The following is a 23,058-nucleotide window of genomic DNA, read 5'->3' on the forward strand; positions in this document are numbered from 1 at the left end:
CCCTGAGGAGCCTTATGGCTATTATAAACTGGTTACCAACGTAATTAGAGCAGTTAAATGAATATGTCATACCTATTGTATAAGGTCTGATTTACCATGGCTTTCAGCAAATCATAATTCAGGGCTCAAACCATCCAGTTTATATGGTATAAGGTCTGTGTATTGTAAAGTGGGACTGACACATGGTATAAGGTCTGTGTATTGTAAAGTGGGACTGACACATGGTATAAGGTCTGTGTATTGTAAAGTGGGACTGACACATGGTATAAGGTCTGTGTATTGTAAAGTGGGACTGACACATGGTATAAGGTCTGTGTATTGTAAAGTGGGACTGACACATGGTATAAGGTCTGTGTATTGTAAAGTGGGACTGACACATATGGTATAAGGTCTGTGTATTGTAAAGTGGGACCGACACAGACTTGACAAACTTTAATGCGGTTCCAGAACAGGCTCCAAAAACCTAGGTGGTCAGAGAAGATCCTCTCCTCACTCAAATCTTACCTCACCTTCTTCTCAAAACCCATTGGAGGTGGTCAGAAAAGCTCCTCCCCTCACTCAAATCTTACCTCACCTCCTACCCAGATCACACTGATCTGGGTAGTCTTCTCCAGCTAATTCCACCCCGTGCCAGTTCTCTTGACATGTGCCTCCACTTTCCACCCCTGTGGCCTTCTCATTTATTTTAGTGAACCTTTATTTAACTAGGCAAGTCAGTTTAGAACAAGTTCTTATTTACAATGACGACCTACACCGGCCAAACCTGGACCAATTGTGCGCCACCCTATGGGAGTCCCAATCACGGCCGGTTGTGATACAGCCCAGGATCAAACCAGGGTGTCTGTAGTGACACCTCAAGCACTGAGCTGCAGTGCCTTAGACCACTGCTCCTTGTGGGTTTTATTTAACGAGGCAAGTTAATTAAGAGCAAATTCTTATTCACAATGGAAGGCCTGTGGGTTCCAGGATAGAGCTTGCATGGTGATGTTGGAAGTTGTGGCCGATCCATCACCATCTATAACATTCAAATCACCAACACAAAAAGACTGCAGAATATGCAGGTTAAAATTAGATTGTAGAATTTGACATTCAGCAGTTTTGTAAAATAAAAAAAAGGCAACACCAGGCAAATTTCTGACCAAAACAATTTGACTGGAAATCAGCATTCACAGAGCATGTCATTCTTTGTATTCAAAAAAAAGTAAAGAAAAATGAATTTGTAGGGCTTCAAAAGAAACATTACATTCGAAATAGGAATGCATTTCAAATAGTAAAAGTCCTCTTCAAAATGTCGATGTCTGTAAAATACTGTACACTCTTAGCCACTTCTCCCAATATAAGACTTAAGAAAATGTCCAAAAGCCACCAATTAATTGATGGAACAGTTGACAAGTTTGATCATACATAGTACTATGTATTCATTCTCAAAATTGTGACAAATAATACTGTTTTAGGTCAATTCAGCGCTGGTAACTCCCTCAAATCGGTGATCAGCTCTCTTCACACTTCAACCAAGAGGGTTAGTAAAGTGTTCACACAAGCCTCTGATCACGTCATACTGGGGGGGGCAGCTTTAACACTGAATGGCAGGCATATCAAAATTCCTCTTCAGATACAATATAAATGTTTATATACACACACATTTATATAGGTCTTTTTCCTCATACATACCAAAACTATTTGGTACCTGACAAAGACAACTTTGGAGAGTCGCTATAGATGACAGTGCAGATGGCTTCATTACATATCATGCAAATAGAGTTCCTATGGCTGTCGGACAGTGACTGCGTTCAAGCCTAAGCGTATATAAAGCGCCATATGGGTCTGTTCTCTTCAGTATGAATTCATTTAAATCGAAACACACACACACACAGGGAGCATTGGTGTCTTCCACCTACACACCAGCCTGCCCTGTCCCTGGTAACATTCAGGTTGTGTAACAGATTATCAGGCCCAACCAGGGCAGGCCGGGGGGGGTGGTGCTAACATTAGTAACCTACAGAGGATCATATTCCTTGATATAATTAACACTTGATTCAAGACCAGTGAAATACAGCTCAATTGGAAAGTATTGGATGTTGAATGAGCGTTAATGAAACTACAAAATGCTGTGGCTGAGTTGTCTGCTGTTTAATGGATGTACAGTAGAATGCAACTCAACTGCAAAGCTGCTGCTGTTAAACTCAGTGGCCTTGTGTTTAGAGTTTCCACCCCGAAATCGTTAGGTTGTGAGTTCAATCCCGGCCCAGTCCTACCAGAGACAAAGAAAGAAATGGGACCCAATTTGCATCTACTTGGGACTCCGTGTTAAAGAGAGAGATTGGAGGTAAGGCCCTGTAATAGACTAGTGGAGGGGGGAGGCAACCCTGTTTCTGGAGTGTGCAGGTACTGTACTGTGTTGTTCCAACTAAGCTCAGTTGCTCAGGTGTGGTGCCAACAGACCACTTCAGTAATGAACTAAATTCAACACACCTGGTCTTCCAGGTCGGTTAAACCAACATCATGACGGTCCTGGAGGGCCGCAGGCACAGGGTTGCCGACCCCTGGACTAGAGTCCCGTCCAGGGCGTGTACTCGTACGTCAACCTGCCTCATGCTACAGAGACAGAGATCTGCTGCCATGAGTGGAGGTGATATGGTCTGTGGTGGTTCTGGCTCACACAAGGCTACTTCTGTATTTTGTCATGAAGTGGGAGAAGTCGATGCATATTTCAACAGTGAAATGTAATGATGTTCAGCATGGCTTCTCAGAATCAAACATTACTAAAGTCTGCATCAGATTTCATACAATTCTATAGGATTAATAAAACCATGAAATGTTAATGAGTTTAAAAACAAGATCTAAGAAACAGGCCAACAAATAGATGAGTTCATTAATGGGGAGGTGTTGGATAGTGACAATAGGAAGTCAGTCCAACAGTTAACCAGCAACCTCCATCTTGGTTACTTAGTCTTTAGCTGTGTGTGAGGTGGTAGTATGCAGGAGTGAGGTTCAGAGGCAGCATGGGATGGCAGACCGTTCTGACTAGAGTTCAGCTCCACATGCTGTGGATGTTGCTGCTGCAGGTGAAGAGGCAGACTGCTGGGGCTGGCGATGCCGGAGACATGACTCCCCCGAGCCCTGTGACAGACCAGCCACCTGGCCCTCCAAATACACACTGTCCACTGTGTCAGCCTGCTGGGGGCCCAGGGCATACTCCTCTGCCTTGCCCTCAAGCTCTAGGTTAGGGTTAGCAGAGGGGCTGGCTTGGCTCCCTTCAACAGGAACACCGTTCTGAGTAACGGTTTTGTCCCCCTCAGCCGCAACAGCCACTGGCTCTCCTTGCCCAGCCTCTGCTGGGTTGGGATTGGCTGGTAGAATGTCCTGGGCGGGTACTGCGGTGGCATTGGCAGGCTGTGATTGGCTCTTCAGCTGTTTGTGACAGAGGGGGCAGGTCTCCTGTACATAAAGCCACTTCTTGAGACAGCCAGCATGGAAGAAGTGGCTGCAAGGGGTGATGACAGCAGACTTCATGTCCTACAGGAAGGGACAAGACACTGGTTAACTACTGAACTGGAAAAGCCTACTACAATGCCAGATTCAACATGGACCCTTTTCTGATGAGTTGAAGTATCAGTTACATATCCTTATTCAAACTTAAAAACTTTCCTTCTATGAATAATATAATATATATTTATTTTATGTTGGAGAACCTACTTCATATCCCCTCCAGCTGTATTGTCATCCTCTTCAAATCAGAAGGATTTTAAAACACTTATCAGACCAATAACATTGGTCTCAAACACTCACTTTTCTCTTCAAGCATGCACACTTCTTCCACGCGCTCGCGCACACACACACACACACACACACACACACACACCTGATAGCAGATGGCGCAGATGTCATTGTACTTCTTCAGCTGCAGGTCAGAGGCGGTGGGAAGGCTCTTGATCTTGTTGACGGCTTCTCTGCGCAGCAGGAAGCTCTGCCAGCCCAGCTGGGCGCGCAGCCAGACGTTGTAGTAGGAGTGAATGAAGATGATGGTTGAGCCCATCACTGTCCACTCCCCGAACACAGTCTCTGACACACCGTAGGCCACCACCACGAGCGCCACCAGGAACTCCAGCAGCCGGTAGGTTCCGTTCACGTAGTAGATGACGTCGTCCATGTTCTGTACAGGCTCCTTACGTACCTCCTCCACCATGAACAAGATGTAGATGAGCAGAGTACCCAGCACCTAGGGGACAGGGAGGGTTAGGATCACAGGTCATAGATGTAGATGAGCAGGGTACCCAGCACCTAGGGGACAGGGAGGGTTAGGATCACAGGTCATATACAAACTAAATCAGTACTCCGTTCTGTTAAAGAACACTTCAGGTCAACGTACCAGAATGTTCTAAAAAAAAAAAAAAAACGAATCACCAAGGCGATTCCAAAGACAATGATGATGTTTTGGATCTGAAATCCATAGAAAGGTCATTTGGGGGGGGAATGTTTGACATACCTTCTGCATCGAGAATAATGATAGAGAAATAAGTCATTAAAGTTGAGAAAGCTGTGACATCTTGGTCTTACCCAGGCCTATCCATAATCATCAAGACCCCACCAGGGGACTTCACTTACCATTTAAATTGGCTTATCAAGGTCATTAACTTAAATCTACTTCTGTTAGGCCAAATCGCATTGGGATAGTTCCGTCGGACAGCCCCTGCTTCAATCCAGTTGGCCTCGAATGAGGCCTCTGGGGCATCAGATGGAATATCCACAGCCATTGGAGGCTCAGGGGTCCAGCCTTAACACGAATCTCCTGATCAGACTGTCCATCAATCTGTTTCGGAGCTTTCTAAAAGAATAAGACATGACTAGGTAATGTTCATGGCCATCTCATGAAGAGATGTTATACCCAGCCATCCAGTTAACAGTAAGACATTACAACCATTAGTGTGTAGATGCATCAAAGCCAGTCTCGATGTCACCTGAAACATGTTTAGATTGAGAATAAAATATATTTTAAAGAACCCTTTTTGGTTTAGTTCATATTGGTTTTAAAACATTCTCTACAAGTACATACCATACAATACCAATTTGGATACAGACTTCAAGAAGGTATGCCAAACATCCTTTACCCAAAGGACCCTTCTATGGCTCTTATTTCAGGGAGATCCAAAACATCAAAGGGTCAATCACGTGTTGACTCCACCTCTCGGAGCGCGCAGGGTTTTCCGTACTTCAGATGTATCGTATACTTACAGGTGGCCAGGGAATAGCATGAGGGAGCTTACAGCTAACGGGCCTTACAGCGCCCGTCCCGTCACCATGCGTGTCTCTCTCTCCACAGCAACAGAGCTTGGTGTGTGTGTGTGTGTACCTGCAGTGAGGTGAGGATGCTAGAGGAGATGATGATGAGGAGCCAGAAGTCCATGAGGAAGAACTGGCAGATCATGTAGGCCATATAGGCTGGGAAGATCAGCAGGAACAAGCACAGACTCACGGCCCGGAAGTGCTTCCACAGGCTCCTGAACAGAGCAACCACCAACACACCCATTAGTAGGGAACTGCCTCGGAGGAGGGGGTCGATAAAGTTGTGTCGAATTCAATCATATAGTTGGGTTTACATTTGAAGTGACTCTGCTGCTCATTTCTCTGTATAAGTAAAGGTGAAACACAGTTCTCTCTCTGTGTGGATGACCCTATGGGTACCCTATGGGCCCTAGTCAAAAGCAGAGCAAAAATAAAGTCACATTTCAAAATCAGCCTTGAACATCTTACTTGTCCCGGGAGGCCCCTAGAGCCAGTACAATGGGGTCAGCTATCTCCAGCATGGACTGTAGGATGGAGGCCACCACGATGAAGAGGATGATACTCAGGAGGAAGGCTCGGTGGATGACCTGCAGTTCGATCAGACCTGTCTGGACAGCGAGGATCAGTAACGTGATGCCCTCTGTCATCCCCCTGAGATAGGAGGGAAGTAGGGGAAGAGAGATTCAGAAATATTCTGTCTTTTTAAAATGTCCAAAAGGAAAAAGGTTCCCCAGTGTTCAAACCTGTGGTCCACAGAACACACTTAACAGACATGAACACACAGCATCACATGGGCTGAATGAGAAGGCAGCTGGGCGGGCAGCGAACTGACCGGTGCATGGTGTTGTCATTCATGAAGGCTCGGTAGCCCTGCAGGTAGAACTTGCAGAGGGTGAGGACGCCCAAGGCCACGAAGGAAACAGTGAAGACCAGGCCCAGCAGGGAGTAGGGGGTGCTGCAGCACTCTGCAATACTGAGGGGGACAAGGAGAATGAATAACTCAAAAGGTCATACATGTATTTGTAATAGATGGACCACATCCCATTTTCTAGGATTTAAAACAAGACGCGTGAGTGAACCTGTAGAACTTGAGACTCAATAACGTTGAGGAAAAAGTTCCAGCGAAACAGGACGACTTGGGTTTCAAACCTCTCGCATACCACACAGGATAAGCATTCCATGACAGAAACTGCAATACCACAAAAGTGTTGGTAATGCTGGTCCCACCTGGTGAGGAACAGGAAGAGCAGCCTCTCTCTGGAGGTGGGTTGGTCCCGGCTACTGAAGTAGCTGTAGATCTGCAGGGCGAACAGAACCAACCAGAAGCACATGAAGAGGACGGGCAGAACCAGCTGGTTCCACAGGGACATCCCCAGAGCCAGCAGCCCATACACCTCCACCACCTGGGCACAAAGAAGAGGATGGTTAGCGACTAGAAATAAAAAACAAATCCAGTCGGCTGGTAGATTTACAGTCTCCTGAGAGGGGAAAAACCACTGAGGATCAGGTAAGAATGGACTGACAATCTCCTCCAGTTTTACCTGCACCAGCTCCCTGTAGGCGGTCTTGGCCAGGTTGTAGGGCACCAGCAGGTTGGAGGCCAGGAAGTAGATGACCTCGAGGCCCGTGAAGATCATGGCAAAGCGGTTGATGAACACGATGGTCTCCAGGGGGACCAGACAGAGACGGGCCACCAGGGGGAGCAGGTGAGCAGAGAACAGCCAGACCCTCTTGGTCTGCATGACGCAGGAGCACAGGGTGCACACCACCAGCTGAGCTGGAGAGAGAGGCAGGGACACAGGAGGGACGGGGTTAATACACACAGGGTGTAGGTGAAAGTCCACCATACACTCTGTAGTTGCAGCCGCGGTGTAAAACTCAAAGCCAAGGAATCAATCAGTCCCTCCCCTTGTCAGGGAAAGGGTTCCCAAGTAGCAGTGGGTTACCTAACAGAAGGACAATCCGATCATCATCAGGTCATTACATAAAGGCATTTCACAGGCAGGCCTCCTATTCATGAAGACATAAGACACTGGTTGCTTGCTTTCAGCCTTTTACTGAGCTCTGAATACAGCAATATTATGGCCAGTCGTATTTTTAGAAGAGGCGGATCCCACACCCCAGTAAGCTAAGAGCCTACCGATACTGCAGAACCACAACAAACTTCCCTCTTATGAAAGAAGCAGCGCGACAAAGAAATGCATCAATGAGTGAGCAAGAGAAAGCGAGCGTGGGGGGAAAGGTAGAGATTAAATAGAGACATTGAGAGGCTTGTCAGAGCTGAGGAGCTCTCCCACCGACAACCCCCTGAACACCTTCCATGTGCCTTAAGGTTGTAGGGCAAACCTAGTTTAGTTAGTTAGTTACCCACCCATGAGGCTGGTGGTGAAAGGCGGGACTGTGTTTAGTTAGTTAGTTACCCACCCATGAGGCTGGTGGTGAAAGGCGGGACTGTGTTTAGTTAGTTAGTTACCCACCCATGAGGCTGGTGGTGAAAGGCGGGACTGTGTTTAGTTAGTTAGTTACCCATGAGGCTGGTGGTGAAAGGCGGGACTGTGTTTAGTTAGTTAGTTACCCATGAGGCTGGTGGTGAAAGGCGGGACTGTGTTTAGTTAGTTAGTTACCCACCCATGAGGCTGGTGGTGAAAGGCGGGACTGTGTTTAGTTAGTTAGTTACCCACCCATGAGGCTGGTGGTGAAAGGCGGGACTGTGTTTAGTTAGTTAGTTACCCACCCATGAGGCTGGTGGTGAAAGGCGGGACTGTGTTTAGTTAGTTAGTTACCCACCCATGAGGCTGGTGGTGAAAGGCGGGACTGTGTTTAGTTAGTTAGTTACCCACCCATGAGGCTGGTGGTGAAAGGCGGGACTGTGTTTAGTTAGTTAGTTACCCACCCATGAGGCTGGTGGTGAAAGGCGGGACTGTGTTTAGTTAGTTAGTTACCCATGAGGCTGGTGGTGAAAGGCGGGACTGTGTTTAGTTAGTTAGTTACCCATGAGGCTGGTGGTGAAAGGCGGGACTGTGTTTAGTTAGTTAGTTACCCATGAGGCTGGTGGTGAAAGGCGGGACTGTGTTTAGTTAGTTAGTTACCCATGAGGCTGGTGGTGAAAGGCGGGACTGTGTTTAGTTAGTTAGTTACCCATGAGGCTGGTGGTGAAAGGCGGGACTGTGTTTAGTTAGTTACCCATGAGGCTGGTGGTGAAAGGCGGGACTGTGTTTAGTTAGTTAGTTACCCATGAGGCTGGTGGTGAAAGGCGGGACTGTGTTTAGTTAGTTAGTTACCCATGAGGCTGGTGGTGAAAGGCGGGACTGTGTTTAGTTAGTTAGTTACCCATGAGGCTGGTGGTGAAAGGCGGGACTGTGTTTAGTTAGTTAGTTACCCATGAGGCTGGTGGTGAAAGGCGGGACTGTGTTTAGTTAGTTACCTATGAGGCTGGTGGTGAAAGGCGGGACTGTGTTTAGTTAGTTACCTAGGAGGCTGGTAGTGAAAGGCGGGACTGTGTTTAGTTAGTTACCTAGGAGGCTGGTAGTGAAAGGCGGACTGTGTTTAGTTAGTTACCTAGGAGGCTGGTAGTGAAAGGCGGGACTGTGTTTAGTTAGTTACCTAGGAGGCTGGTAGTGAAAGGCGGGACTGTGTTTAGTTAGTTACCTAGGAGGCTAGTAGTGAAAGGCGGGACTGTGTTTAGTTAGTTACCTAGGAGGCTAGTAGTGAAAGGCGGGACTGTGTTTAGTTAGTTACCTAGGAGGCTGGTAGTGAAAGGCGGGACTGTGTTTAGTTAGTTACCTAGGAGGCTGGTAGTGAAAGGCGGGACTGTGTTTAGTAAGTTACCTAGGAGGGCGGTGGAGAAGCGGTTCATGGACAGTGGCTCCAGGTAGAGCGGTTCCTCGTACCCAGAGTCCAGCTCACTGCGGACATAATCCCTAAAAACAATAAGACAAACTAGAGATCAGTTCACCTCCTGCAGTCACACCTGTGGTCCTCTGTCCTCACTGGCTAGATACAGAGATATCCTTCAATTCAACAAGTTACACACACCCAGGGCCTGTAGAAGCTTGATTCACTCAATACTATTACCTACCTGTTTTATGGAGCAATATGAAAATAGTTATCACAGCACGCAATGGCTTTTTAAAATGACCTTCCAAACACATTTCACTCCTTGCTAACAATATAAAGTCTGTGTGTATGTACGTCTCGCTCCCTCACCTGGACACCTGGTGTCCAGCGAAGAGCAGCAGGGCAGTTAGCACGTACAGGTAGAGCTTCACCAGGTGTTGACGAGGCAGAGTCAGGAGCACCAAGCTGAGGATGTAACCTGTCACACAGCAGAACAGAGACATTCAGTCAGGAGAACCAGGCTGAGGATGTAACCTGGCAAACAGCAGAACAGAGACATTCAGTCAGGAGAACCAGGCTGAGGATGTAACCTGTCACAAGGGAGGGAGACGCAGTGAATCACAGGAGGGGAATGTACAGCACAGAGGGGACTGTACAGCACAATGAAGTAGAATACATATTCATTTCAATTAGACATGATAGCCCACTCAGTAACACTAAAGCAGAAACGCTAGCTAGCTGTCCTGTGGGTAAGTCCAGCTTGTCACACAGCAGTGGTCCAGCAAACTACACTGTTTTTAGTGGGTGGGTGAGCGAATAGGTGGGGATCCCATTGTTCATAGGGTTTGGCTGCTAATCTAGTCCCCAGAGGATTGGTGGAAACTGTTGAACAGGTCTGACACATGAAGTAGGCAGTTTGTGTTGCCTTGAAAGCAGTCGCCAGGGTAGTGTATTGAATCATGTCCAGCGTTTCAACTGTCCTTGTGTGTTCCCTTCGTGTATGACCGGTCCTGATAGGAGCAGCCCTGTTGATGAGTCACTGGAGCTGGTTACGACCGGTCTGAATGCTCTGATGTTGGGTGGGAAGCTGGAGCTGGTTAAGACCGGTCTTAATGCTCTGATGTTGGGTGGGAAGCTGGAGCTGGTTAAGACCGGTCTTAATGCTCTGATGTTGGGTGGGAGCCGTAACTGTGGAACAGTAGTCCAGGAGAGTTATCATGGTTTGGTAAATGGTGTGGAAGATGTCTGAAGATAAAGTCCCTTTCCCCATTTCAGAGCACCAAGCCCAGCCAGCAGTTTCCCTGTGACCAGTCTGGTGTGTTCCGACCAGTGTGGGTCAAACTTCCTCCTCTGCTACTTTATGGTGTTTACTTGATCATAAAAAGTTTGGTCCGTCGGTTGAGATAATTTTACCACACACACGTTTTATTGACTCTGTTTATCCCATGTGTAACTGTTGTTTTAGTCGAACTGCTTGCTTTATCTTGGTCAGGTCACAGTTGTAAATGAGAAGTTGTTCTCAACTGGCCTACCTGGTTAAATAAAAGGAGAAATACTTTTTTTAAAAGCAGATTTATTTTTTTATAGACACAAAAAGATAATGTCAATTGCTGCTTAACACATAAGGGACAGATTTAACACAGGCGTCCACTACTGTCTGACTGGCCTTCACTACATGTAGAATCCTGCAACTGTCATTCCAATCCTCTCAGTAATACAGAGTAGTAGTGAGGACAGTGAAAGCAATAATCCTGCCTTCCCTCCACCTTGGTTGAGCGCGGCCTGCCCGGTGTAGGAGTCAAGCAGGAACAGTCCGAGACAAAAAATCACCAGGCACTAATACACCCGGGACTCACTGGCCGACTTGGACCCAGCAATAGATCTGTCAAATCACCCTGGGGATTCTATTAGCAAACAGCTAACACACCACAGCTCTCTGCATCATCCGCTGTGAGGGAGTGCGCATGCGTGAGTGGAAGTCAAACGTGCAACTAAACCTGATCAAACTTTCATAAGAGATCAGGAAGCATGACAAAAACAGTTAGCCATCAGGGCTTGAAGAATGACTCACTCCACTGACCATTCTGGAGAAACAAAAACTAGACAAAGACAAACATACCCACCCACAAAAACTGCAACCCTCCCATTATTGTAATGGTGAGAGATTAGCATGTCTTGGGGCTATGATATTTGTGCTTTAAAAACTCACAGATCGTTATTCATTCAGGATGATCTGTAATCATGGTAGCATCCACATTAATGTAGAAGTGTTCAGAAACATTCTATTCACAATAAAAGTGACTCCAAAATAACACATGATTTACCAATCAGTTATTGGGCACAAAATCTGAAAACAGAACAAACTGCAAATGCATCCAACCTGTTTGTAGAGACACAAGCTTGATGTAACCACTGCCCAGTATGAACGTGACAAAACGCTGAACTTTTCACTACATTAATACAAGTGAATTAGTCCTAATATTTTTGTCCCCTAAAATGGAGTGACTGTACCAGAAAGTGAAATAATTCCCAATATGGATGAAAATACCCTTAAATGTAAGCTGACAGTCTGCACTTTAACCTCAGTCATTGTATCAAGTGCTGGAGTACAGAGCCAAAACACTGTCACTGTTCCAATACTTTGAGCTCACCGTTCATGATTCTACCTCCCATGAGAACCAAAATGATGGTGATCCTCTCTCGGATCGCCACAGGCGCTGACTGGAGTCAATGTTTGTTGGTGAACCCAGCCACTAGTGTGCGCGTGCGAGTGGCCCGGTCAGTCAGGATGAGCCAGCCTCACTGTGAAAGCCAGGGTGACGGGGACGGGAGATTAGAGGGACAGCTTAATTCTCCCTCCCTTCTCCCCCCTCAGACTGTGGCTGTGAGCGGATCCCGCTTATATAATCCTGAGAGTTGAGCTATATTCTGCCAGCCAGCCCAACCAGACAAGTCACTGCTGTCAATAGGCTCATCTGGCTGCCCAGTCAAAACCATCACAGAGCAGGAAACAGAGACATGTGAATGGACGACAGGGGTAAACACTGCTGACGTAATGTCGTGAACGAATCCATATCCCAAATAAAACCTTCATTGGAAGTCGATGGGGTAACAGAACAAGCTCTGGCTTGACAGAGCCCATGTTCAGTTAGTGGTGCCTTCCATCAGCGCTGAATACGAGTCAGTGTTTAACATTGTGTGGGGGCTTTGGTTGGAGAGGCTCCTACTCTGGACTCAGAGTTGCAGTAGTAGGGCTGGGAATTGCCAGGGACCTCACAATATGATCACAATACTATGGTGCCGATACGATATGTGATTCTGTATGTATAGTGTGTGATTCTATATTTATATAGTATGAGATTCCGTATGCAGAGTGCGATTTAGTATGCGATTCCGTATGCAGAGTGCGATTCCGTATGCAGAGTGCGATTCCGTATGCAGAGTGCGATTCGATACTGTGATTTTATTGCGATTCGATGTTCCAAACATATTGCTCACTACACGTCTGCTGCAGAGGGACCAGAGAGACACATGAGAAAACAAGTTTAGATCCGTCATGGAAATAAAAGTGCTGAAAACATATTGGCTTCCTATTTAAAAAGACAGAGAACAAGCTACAGAAGGAAAAAAATACTGGTGTTGGTGCAGGTACAGCCAACTAGCGCAAAAATAATATTGCAATATTGAAAAATATGTATACATATACACAGCGCATTCAGACCTGTCGACTTTCCACATTTTTTTTACGTTACAGCCTTATTCTAAAATGTGTTACAATTGTCCCCCCTAATCTACACACAATAAATAACAAATACTGACAAAGCAACAGGTTTAGACATTTTTGCAAAAAAAAAAAAAAAATGTACGTAAGTATTCAGACCCTTTGCTGAATCGATGTGTACGACAGTGTTCCAGTTTCCGTCAATATCCAGCAACTTCACACAGCCATTGAAGAGGAGTGGGACAACATTCCACGGGCCACATCCAACCGCCTGAGCAACTATGCGAAGGTGTCACACCAGAGCCTGACTTTATCCTCACTCCCCTTTTATGTAAAAAGGTATCGGTGACCAGATGCATATCTGCATTTCCAGTCATGTGAAATCCATAGATTAGGGTCTAATAAACTGTAACTCTGTAAAATTGTTGCGTTTATTTTTGATCAGTATAATATAACGTTACACCCTCTTCTGCTAAAATTTAAATAGATAAGAGGCGCACAGACAAATGATAAACTGACTATAAAAGGTCATTTCCTATCCTGTGCCTGGGGGGATATGTCACATCATTTCATATAAAACTAATATAAACGGTCCTCGTAATGTAGCTCGGCCCGTGGCGGGTGGGGACAGGCTCCAGTATCTGAATTGTGCACAGAGAAGAAGCCTTCCAGCCATTAGTCAGGAGCAGCCATGTATGTTATGAACAGAGCACAACCTATTCCTATGTGCGCATTACATTAGGCAAGCCAACACGGGATAGAGTTTGTTTTGGTTTCTGTTTCAAAAAGGGGTTTAGAAGTGGGCGTGACCAGGGGTGTGGCAGGGGGGCACGGTTGGCTTGTAGGTGCAGCAAAGTTCTAGAGACAATTTTAGAGGTCCCCTATCTTCACGGTGTAGAGAATCTTTTGCATTTACGCCAACTTCCTGCAATTAAAAACATTTATCCATTTAAAAAACTATTTTAAAAGGTTGAGGTTTTAAAGCAAATTTCCTGCAGCCATTTCATATTTTGGCTAACGTGTTAAAAAAAAAAACTTAAAAACATACAATCTATACTGCTTAATGCTTTGGGAATATTCTATTCCCCCACGGTCTAGCTTTTATTTTGATGATTATTATTTAAAATATATTAGGTCCATTATCTTCTCAGCAAACTTTATATCTGGTTTAGGTTTACACAAAGCGTTTTTCCATCCCGATTGCATTTTTTGTATTATCTTTGTATTTACATTATTTACTTTTTTAACGCAGTTTGGACTTATTCTTGTGCGGGCCGCTAAGCATATCAATGGCAGAAAAATCGTTGTGTTTAACGAGACGTTAATCCACAGCAATTTGCTATGCAAAGTCATGCAGACAGGACAAAGAGTTTACCGATGTGATAGAACCATCTGTGGGGGCAGTACAAATACGCGCTCCCTGATACACGCTCCCTGCCCATAAGCTAAAGGGTTGTAGACCGGCTGCTACAGTGCCAAAATTCCTCAGATTCAAAATATTAGGTAAAACCTAAAAACACAGAATATATTTTCTCCCTCCCTCTCCCCCCAAGACAGACAACACACACACACACACACACACAGAGGTTCAGTTCAGTCAACTGGTGCTCTGCTGCCAAGTGTGTTCATCAGCAAATACCAAGCTCATAGTCTCATCCACCATCTTCAGCCAAGACCACCAAGACCCCAAACACACCCCTGGCGAGGTCATAGAAAGTGTGCGCTTACACACAAAATACAAAAGGTAAGGAAAAACAGTCATTCCCATTGATGATTAGCGTATCCATCTAGTGACTGCAGTACATGGTGTTAATGGTCTGTAAGCTGGTTATCATGGCCTGTACCTCCTCCACTCTCCTCCCCTGGGAAGTAAACTGCTTCTTTGACATCACTCAGTCCTACTCCCTGCATGGTGCTAGGCCCCCCACACAGAGGACATGGTGCTAGGCCCCCCCACACAGAGGACATGGTGCTAGGCCCCCCCACACAGACAGAACATGGTGGACATTGGCCCCCACAGAGGACACAGAGAACATGGTGCTTGGCCCCCACACAGAGAACATGGTGCTTGGCCCCCACACAGAGAACATGGTGCTTGGCCCCCACACAGAGAACATGGTGCTTGGCCCCCCCACACAGAGAACATGGTGCTTGGGTGCTAGGCCCCCACACAGAGAACATGGTGCTTGGCCCCCACACAGAGAACATGGTGCTTGGCCCCCCACACAGAGGACATGGTGCTAGGCCCCCCACAGAGAACATGGTGCTAGGCCCCCACACAGAGAACATGGTGCTAGGCCCCCACACAGAGAACATGGTGCTAGGCCCCACAAAGAGAACATGGTGCTAGGCCCCCCACACAGAGAACATGGTGCTAGGCCCCCCACACAGGCCCCCCACACAGAGGACATGGTGCTAGGCCCCCACACAGAGAACATGGTGCTTGGCCCCACACAGAGAACATGGTGCTAGGCCCCCCACACAGAGAACATGGTGCTAGGCCCCCACAAAGAGAACATGGTGCTAGGCCCCCACACAGAGAACATGGTGCTAGGCCCCCCACACAGAGAACATGGTGCTAGGCCCCCCCCACACAGAGGACATGGTGCTAGGCCCCCACACAGAGGACATGGTGCTAGGCCCACACAAAGAGAACATGGTGCTAGGCCAGCAAAGTGAGTCAACAGCCTTTAGCCTGCCTAAACAAGAGGCACATACCCAACCCAACCCTGCTGCCAGCTTCTTCCCATAGCTCACACTGTCTATCTACTACACAATCACCCTGCAGCCTGACCTGCTGATAATGGGATCCTCCATGCCTTGTACAGTACAGATCAATATGCCAAACCACAAAACAGTATCATTGGTTAAGTCCTCTTCGCACATTAAGGTAAAAATATACCAACTGGAATAGCAGAGGCGCCGTGACCAGATTTACTCAGTTCTCGCCGAGCATCACGGAAAATCCCTTTAAAATACTTGTCTTGGATGGTGGAAAAAAGCTCTAAGGCAGATGGAAAGAGAGGAAAATGTGACCGAGCCGTTTCACCATGATGACAAAGCACACACACACACAAAAAGAAGTGGCTGTAGACAATTGCAGATGTTTAAGGTCAGGCCATGCTTTAAATTATGGCATCATTTCACTGTTTAATTAATCATCATCTTAATGACCTCATGCCTTTCTGTTCTGAAACACAAGCATCAGCCAAGTATGACAGCCAAGTATGACTGATTTTGTTTGTCTGAAAGCTCAAGTAACTTGTCTCAACCACAAAGTCTAACATCATGCATGGACCAAAAGGGTGACTGGAAAATGGATTGTATGATGCAAGAAACTACTTCAATTAATTATCATATACTAAGAACAGAATTTAAAAAACATAAGCTACCCTCTGCCTATTGGCTTTCAGGCATATTCAAGCCCGTCTCAAAATACAACACTGCCCATTTAAGTCTCATGGAGAATGGTTGGCCTATAAAATTACAACCAAATACTTGTCTTTAGGCCAATAGAATAAAAGTTCCTAATTGAATAAATCAAGGATCAAAATGGCTAAAGTAATCTACTTCAAAGTGTCGAGGAAAACTTGTTTGAGGAATCAGGCAGAATTCATTTATCAGCAATAAGAGGTTTATTCCAGCAATTGAAGGATTCAAGGAAGACCATGCTCGGGACAGGGAGCCCTCGGGACATAGCGGGACAGGGAGCCCTCAGGACATAGCGGATGTTGATTATTTACAAATTAATCTCTATATATACACTACCTACACAAAGAGCTGCTTACCCCCCCCAGAGGGAAGTAAGCCTACATGAGAAATAAGGGGTAATTAGCTCTACCCCCCTGTAGCATAAAACTAACAAAAACCTGTTCTAACCTGAGCTTTAGAGCCCAAACAGACAGGAGAAGAATTAAAGCTGTCTGGCTTCATGCCCAGAGATAAGGAGGAAAAACAAACCACTCCTTTGTGTGGTGTATGAAGAGGTTACTGGAGAGCTTTGGAAAATGATAAGTGACTAGTAATGTTCAACTCAAGCATTTACACAGCATTAGATTTAACGAAACCATTTCACACCCACAAAAAAGGCAACGAAGACAAGTTAATCTACAAACTTCAGTCAAGTTTCTGGGGAGATCTATTGACATCATGATAGAAATATTCTGATTGGCTAATGTTGTCAGAATGACATGGCCAATGATGAATTGAAGGAAATCCCAGTTTTCCAACAGTGTCAGATTTTTTCATCAACTGCCAATATGAAGCACTGGAAGGGCGTTTCTACAACAGGAGTAGCCTTATTTGGTATTGGTTTATTAATGCTCCTGTTTTTCAATTCGCGAGTGCCGGTAGAAAAGTGTAGAACATCGGACAGGACAATGACATTAATAGATGCTGTGAAAACTAGTCAGGGTACACTATATGTTTTGAATGGGCTACGTAGTTAGTCTATTAAACAGACGAGCCTAACTGCTGCAGCAAAGTCCATCTCGCAATCTCCTCAGGCCCACCTGCACATACAGTGTCTTCAGAAAGTATACACACAAACACCATGCTACTATTCCCACATTTCATTGTGTTACAGCCTCATTTAAAACGGATTAAACTGACTTGTCACTGGCCTACGCACACACACAATTCTACTTTTACATTATGGAGTAGTATGTTCTTAGAACTATTTACAAAGTAATACATTTTAAGATGAAATGTCTAGTACAAAACAACTATTCAATGCCTTTGTTATGGAAAACCTAAATCAGTTCAATGTGCTTAACAAGTCACAGAATAAGTTGCATGGACTCACTGTGTTCAATAATAGTAAACATGATTGTTGAATGACTACCTCCTCTCTGTACCCCACATATACAATTATCTGTAAGGTTCCTTAGTAGAGCAGTGAATTTCAAAACACGAAGGCCAGGGAGTTTTTCAAATGCCTCGCAAAGGGCACCAATTGGTAGATGTGTAAAAATGTAATATCCCTTTAAGCATGGGGGAAGTTAATTACACGTACAGCACCCGACGTCACAGGAAGGCCAAAAATATCAAGGACAACAACCACCACCACACGAGCCACTTCCTGTTCACCCCGCTATCATCCAAAAGGGGAATACCTAGTCAGTTGTTTAACTGAATGCCTACAACTGAAAATTGTCTTCTGTATTTAACCTAATCTCTCTGAATCAGAGGTACCGGGGGGGGGCTGCCATAATTGACATCCACTTAGTCGGGCCCCCCCGGAACAATTGACACTTAGTCAGAAGACACTTAGTCTTCCTCACAGGCAAAACGACAGATTTGTACCTTGTCAGGCGGGGGATTTGATCAAGCAACCTTTCGGTTACTGGCCCCAACACTCTAACCACTAGCGAGGTCAGTACAGGTGCATCAAAGCGGGGACCGAGAGACTGAAAAACAGCTTCTAATCAAGGCCATCATACTGTTAATGAGCCATCACTAGCACATTAGAGGCTGCTGCCTATATACACAGACTATATCATTGGCCATTTTAATAAATGGAACACTAGTCACTTTAATGTTTACATATATTGGATTACTCATCTCATGTTTACTGTATCTTAGTCTATGTCACTCTGACATTGCTCATCCATATATGTATATTCTTAATTCCAGTCCTTTACTTAGATGTGTTTGTATTAGGTATTTGTTGTGAAATTGTTCGATATTACTTGTTAGAGGTTGCTGCACTGTCGGAACTAGAAACACAAGCATTTCTCTGCACTTGCAATAACATGTAACCAATAACATTTGAATTACACTTTGGATGGTGTATCAATACACCAAGTCACTACAAAGATACAGGCATCCTTCCTAACTCAGTTGCCCGAGAGAAAGAAAACCACTCAGGGATTTCACTATGGGGCCAATAGTGACTTTAAAGTAGTTGGAGTTTAATGGCTGTGAGAAAACTGAAGATGGATCAACATTGTAATCACTCCACAATACTAACCTAAATGACAAGAGTGAAAAGGAGGAAGCCTGTAAAGAAAAAAAAAAGAAAAGGTGGCAAAAAAATTAACATCATGTCCTGAATAAAATTGTTGTTTGGGACAAATCCAACAAATCCAACCACTTCCTATTTTCAAGCAAGGTGGTGACTGCATCATGTTATGGGTATGCTTGTCATCGGCAAGGACTAGGTAGTTTAGGATAAAAAAGAAACAGAATAGAGCTACGCATGGGCAAAATCCTAGAGGAAAACCTGGTTCAGTCTGCTTTCCAACACACAAATTCACCCTTCAGCAGGACAATAACCTAAAACACATGACCAAATACACACTGGAGGTGAATACCAAGATGAAATTGAATGTCCGAGTGGCCTAGTTACATATTCAAGTTAAACATACTTGAAAATCTATGGAAAGACTTGAAAATGGCTGTCTCTAGCAATGATCAACCACCATCTTGACAGAGCTTAAAGAATTTTAAAAAGACGGTGCAAATATTGTACAAGCCAGGTGTGCAAAGCTCTTAACCCAGAAACACTCACAGCTGCCGCCCTATGGGCCTCCCAATCACAGCCGGTTGTGATACAGCCTCGAATCAAACCAGGGTCTGTAGTGACGCCTCTAGCACTGAAATGCAGTGCCTTAGACGTATGTGTGTCCGTGTTAATGTGCCATTATGAATACAAAATTCTCCTGTATAAATTGCAGAGGAGATGCTGACATGCATGAATCATAGACATTACAGCCATGATGCAAATTCTGAGTACAAACAATGTCAGTCATCCTTTGTATCATTCAGTTTATCCCATCTCAGCTTTGAACCTGAAAACATTTATAAACACAAAGCAAGACAATTCAAGACTTAGTCAGTTCAAAACTGCTGAACATAAACTATATTAATGTATTCCATAAATTACATTCTATGGATGAGAACCAAGCATGAAAAACAGGGACCTAGTTACAGGCTACAACTGCAGTGTTTTTCTTGGTCAGGGCACACTAGCGATAGATTATTTTGGGTGTAGTGCTGAACTATTGGCTATCACATTATGAATGTGATAGTTTTTATTCTTCACAATGTCACTGGAGAGTTCATCTACTCTGAGGTGAAAAGCCCCCAAGCAGTCTTTTTAAAACTCACTGCATGTCTAATAAATCACTTAATTTAATGAAAATAACTTAAAGATATTTTGTATCATTCATTTCCCTGAGCCTTCTTCGACCCTTGAAATGCTCTGTCTGATTGTGTGGCTGTTAGAAGAACAAATTGGCTGATAGGATGGTTTAGAGCACACCCCTGAATGGTCATTGGTCTATTATGATCTGGGCCAAAAACTCCATCCCTCCTGAACTGGCTGAAATTCCAGGCATTTCTCTTCTTCAAATAGATCATTCCCATTTTGTGTAAGAGCCATCTATCTGTCTATCTAGGAAAATCACATTAACTGCACTGCCCCTTTAACAGTTCATGAGAAGTTCATGGCCACTCAGAGCAAACTTCTGTAGTAGCCAAGAAAATTCACAACTAATCTGACATTTACAACACCATTCAATTCATTAGTAAGCATTACATTTACCTTGGGGGGAGAAACCAGTTTAAAATATATGTTTATCATAAGATGGACCAATAGAAATGTATTGTAAGTTAATGGGTGTATTTGTCAAAATGTGTTGCTTAAAAATGTACAGTTGCTATAAAATGAGAACTTAAAGGGCTGCAGAAGTGGCATGACCAATTGCAGTAGCACTGAAAAAGGTGAGGGGTGTGTGTGTGCACACGAGATACTGACCTACATAGTGCAGGTAGAGAGCCAGGTACTTGTACTGGAAGAGGGGGTTGTTGTTGAGACTGCTCCTCTGGATCTTCTGGAAGAAGGAGCTGACATCCCAGCGATAGAGTATCTCCAGCAGCATGATGCTGGGGACACGCAGCCCCACGTTCAGCACCGCTTCCAGCTTGTCCTTCAATGCCATGACCCTGACACAGCACGCTACAACCTACTAAGACTGGACAGGGGGGGATAAGGAGTAGGGAGAAGAAAGCAAAAGGTGAGAAGTCCCAAGTGCTATAACATGTAGGCTAAATACTTGTTTTTATTAAACAGCAGCAAAATTCTGTTTTCTCAGAGTTCCAATTCCATAGATTCACCGATGTGGTGTTTCATAAACCCATTCCCAGGTAGGCATGCAGGGTAGCCTAGTGGTTAGAGCGTTGGACTAGTAACCGTGAAGGTTGCAAGTTCAAATCCCCGAGCTGACAAGGTACAAATCTGTTGTTCTGCCCCTGAACAGGCAGTTAACCCACTGTTTCTAGGCTGTCATTGAAAATAAGAATTTGTTCTTAACTGACTTGCCTAGTTAAATAAAGGTAAAATAAAAAAATGTAATGCACAAGTTGCTGTAAATGATAAATAAACACAGTTGTATTTGACCAAGAAGAACTGCTAACACTTCAAGCCTCTGCCTGCATGTTCAGACAAATTGAGTCTAACGAGGCAGGAAGGAACTATATACACTAAAAATGCTTGCACAGAAAGTGTTGTAATTCCACAAGTCAAGCCTGAAGTACAGGAAATGAGACCATATTAGGTAACATGGGGCCAGATGTCACTTTCACAATAAACTATTTTTTTTTTTAAAGTTAAAATACTTATAGGAATATAGATGTAGTGTAAGTAATTTGCTGACAAAAAAATAAATGTGAATTTCTGCATTTCATTTGTCGTCACCTCTCACTATGGGTCTACATTGTGGGCTATTTTCCCAAGAATCCTACATGCTTGGTTGAGCAGGATCAATGTGAATGAAAATTAAATGTTATCCATTTGCCACACAGCCAAGCATCCCAACTGGTCCCTGCATCCACCTGAACTACTGTAAACATTCCTTCCATAGCCGAAAGTTAGTAAGGCATATGATCATGATGCTGCTTGCCTTCACCCTTTCACACGATCTGTATTACAGATTGGTTGTTGACCCATCACGTAAAAAACATGATAATAAAGACAGACACTGATGTTGGGTATATCCCATAGAATTACATATAGAACTGATTCAATGTATATCTGAGATCCCATCCCCCGGCCCTCATTTTCAGATAGTCCACGGTAAAAAATAAAAAAAATAGTTTATTAAACACTGTACTTGTGAGTAAACTGGCTAGCTAACGTTAGCTACATCACTTTGGAATTCACATTTATCAGGCATGACTGACTGTCCAGAAACGTCTTATTAGCTAACGTGACCACTTCTAATTATGATTACATGACTGTATTTCACGTCATTTCGGTTATACCACCACCAGTTACAGGATCACGTTTTGTTGAGGGTGAAGTTATTACAGCAATTCAAACTTACCTCGGCGTCTAAACTACGCTACATGAATGGCTTGTTGTGGCTTGGCTCTGAGCGTCATGACATTAACTTTAGTTACATCGCCTAACGTTATCCACCCCGAAACCACTTGTGCCCCGCAAGAAGGGTGCTGAATAATCACATCTTTATCATAATCTCATTTTCAATTACGTTATGTAACTTAGAGATCTACAATCATGTTCATTTTTTTGTCGGGTCGTAAAATGAGACAATATGCTAAAAGTGACTGCAATGGGATGGACAGAGGTAGGACTCAGAAAACTGCACTGGATGCCATCTAGCTAACGACACGTCAATAGCTAACATTAGCTAGCTGCTAAAAACATCCTAAACTAGCTAGTTAACGTTTGCAATACCATATGTTTGTAATGGAAAGTACCACCATGCATAGTTAGCAAACTAAAAACGTAACATCAACAGCTGCTCACGATAAAAATGAATCTAAGTTAGCAACAGTTGGCTAGAAGCATTGCTAGTTACGCCTTATCACCGCATGTGACGTGTAGCTAGCTAAGTTAGCTTGCTGTCGCATTATCAACATTGTCCCCACGGGAAAAAAATCAAATAACCTACATTGCGAGAACGACGTTAAACTCAATTTGATGATGTTTCTCCGGTCGAATATCAAACATTTTTTTTTTTAACTAGGCGTCTCCCAAATGAACGGTTTAAACGATGTCATTTTCTCCGTGGGTCGAACCGTCAGCTCTCGTCTCACTCAGCCAGGTAACGGCTTCATAATGAAGACGTGGCTATTGCGCATGCGCCGCCGCTCTTAATTAGAGGACAACTCCTGGCTGGGCTGAGAGAGACGCTGTATTTTTGGGGTGTTATTTTTTTTAAATTGTCAACAGCTTCTAAATTTGTTCGTTA

The 23,058-nt window shown here is 44.5% G+C and overlaps 1 protein-coding gene across 2 annotated transcripts; it reads right to left on the reverse strand.

Annotated features, from left to right (window-relative positions):
• Nucleotides 1-1,165: 1,165 nt before the first annotated feature.
• Nucleotides 1,166-22,936, reverse strand: LOC112228302 (RING finger protein 145). Of its 2 annotated transcripts, none has more exons than XM_042309768.1 (11): nucleotides 22,759-22,936; nucleotides 20,601-20,817; nucleotides 9,490-9,598; nucleotides 9,112-9,203; nucleotides 6,825-7,060; nucleotides 6,511-6,686; nucleotides 6,116-6,256; nucleotides 5,752-5,934; nucleotides 5,351-5,498; nucleotides 3,863-4,219; nucleotides 1,166-3,516 (listed from the first exon to the last, which is right to left on the reverse strand). In XM_042309768.1, the coding sequence occupies exons 2-11, from the start codon at nucleotides 20,782-20,784 to the stop codon at nucleotides 3,025-3,027; spliced, it is 2,118 nt and encodes a 705-aa protein (XP_042165702.1). In that variant the 5' UTR covers nucleotides 20,785-20,817; nucleotides 22,759-22,936; the 3' UTR covers nucleotides 1,166-3,024. The 2 variants fall into 2 exon arrangements, with proteins under 2 accessions (XP_042165702.1, XP_042165703.1); XM_042309769.1 differs by lacking the exon at nucleotides 22,759-22,936 and adding an exon at nucleotides 22,168-22,597.
• Nucleotides 22,937-23,058: the final 122 nt, after the last annotated feature.

The sequence above is a fragment of the Oncorhynchus tshawytscha genome, linkage group LG30, assembly GCF_018296145.1.
Source record: "Oncorhynchus tshawytscha isolate Ot180627B linkage group LG30, Otsh_v2.0, whole genome shotgun sequence".
NCBI lineage: Eukaryota > Metazoa > Chordata > Actinopteri > Salmoniformes > Salmonidae > Oncorhynchus > Oncorhynchus tshawytscha.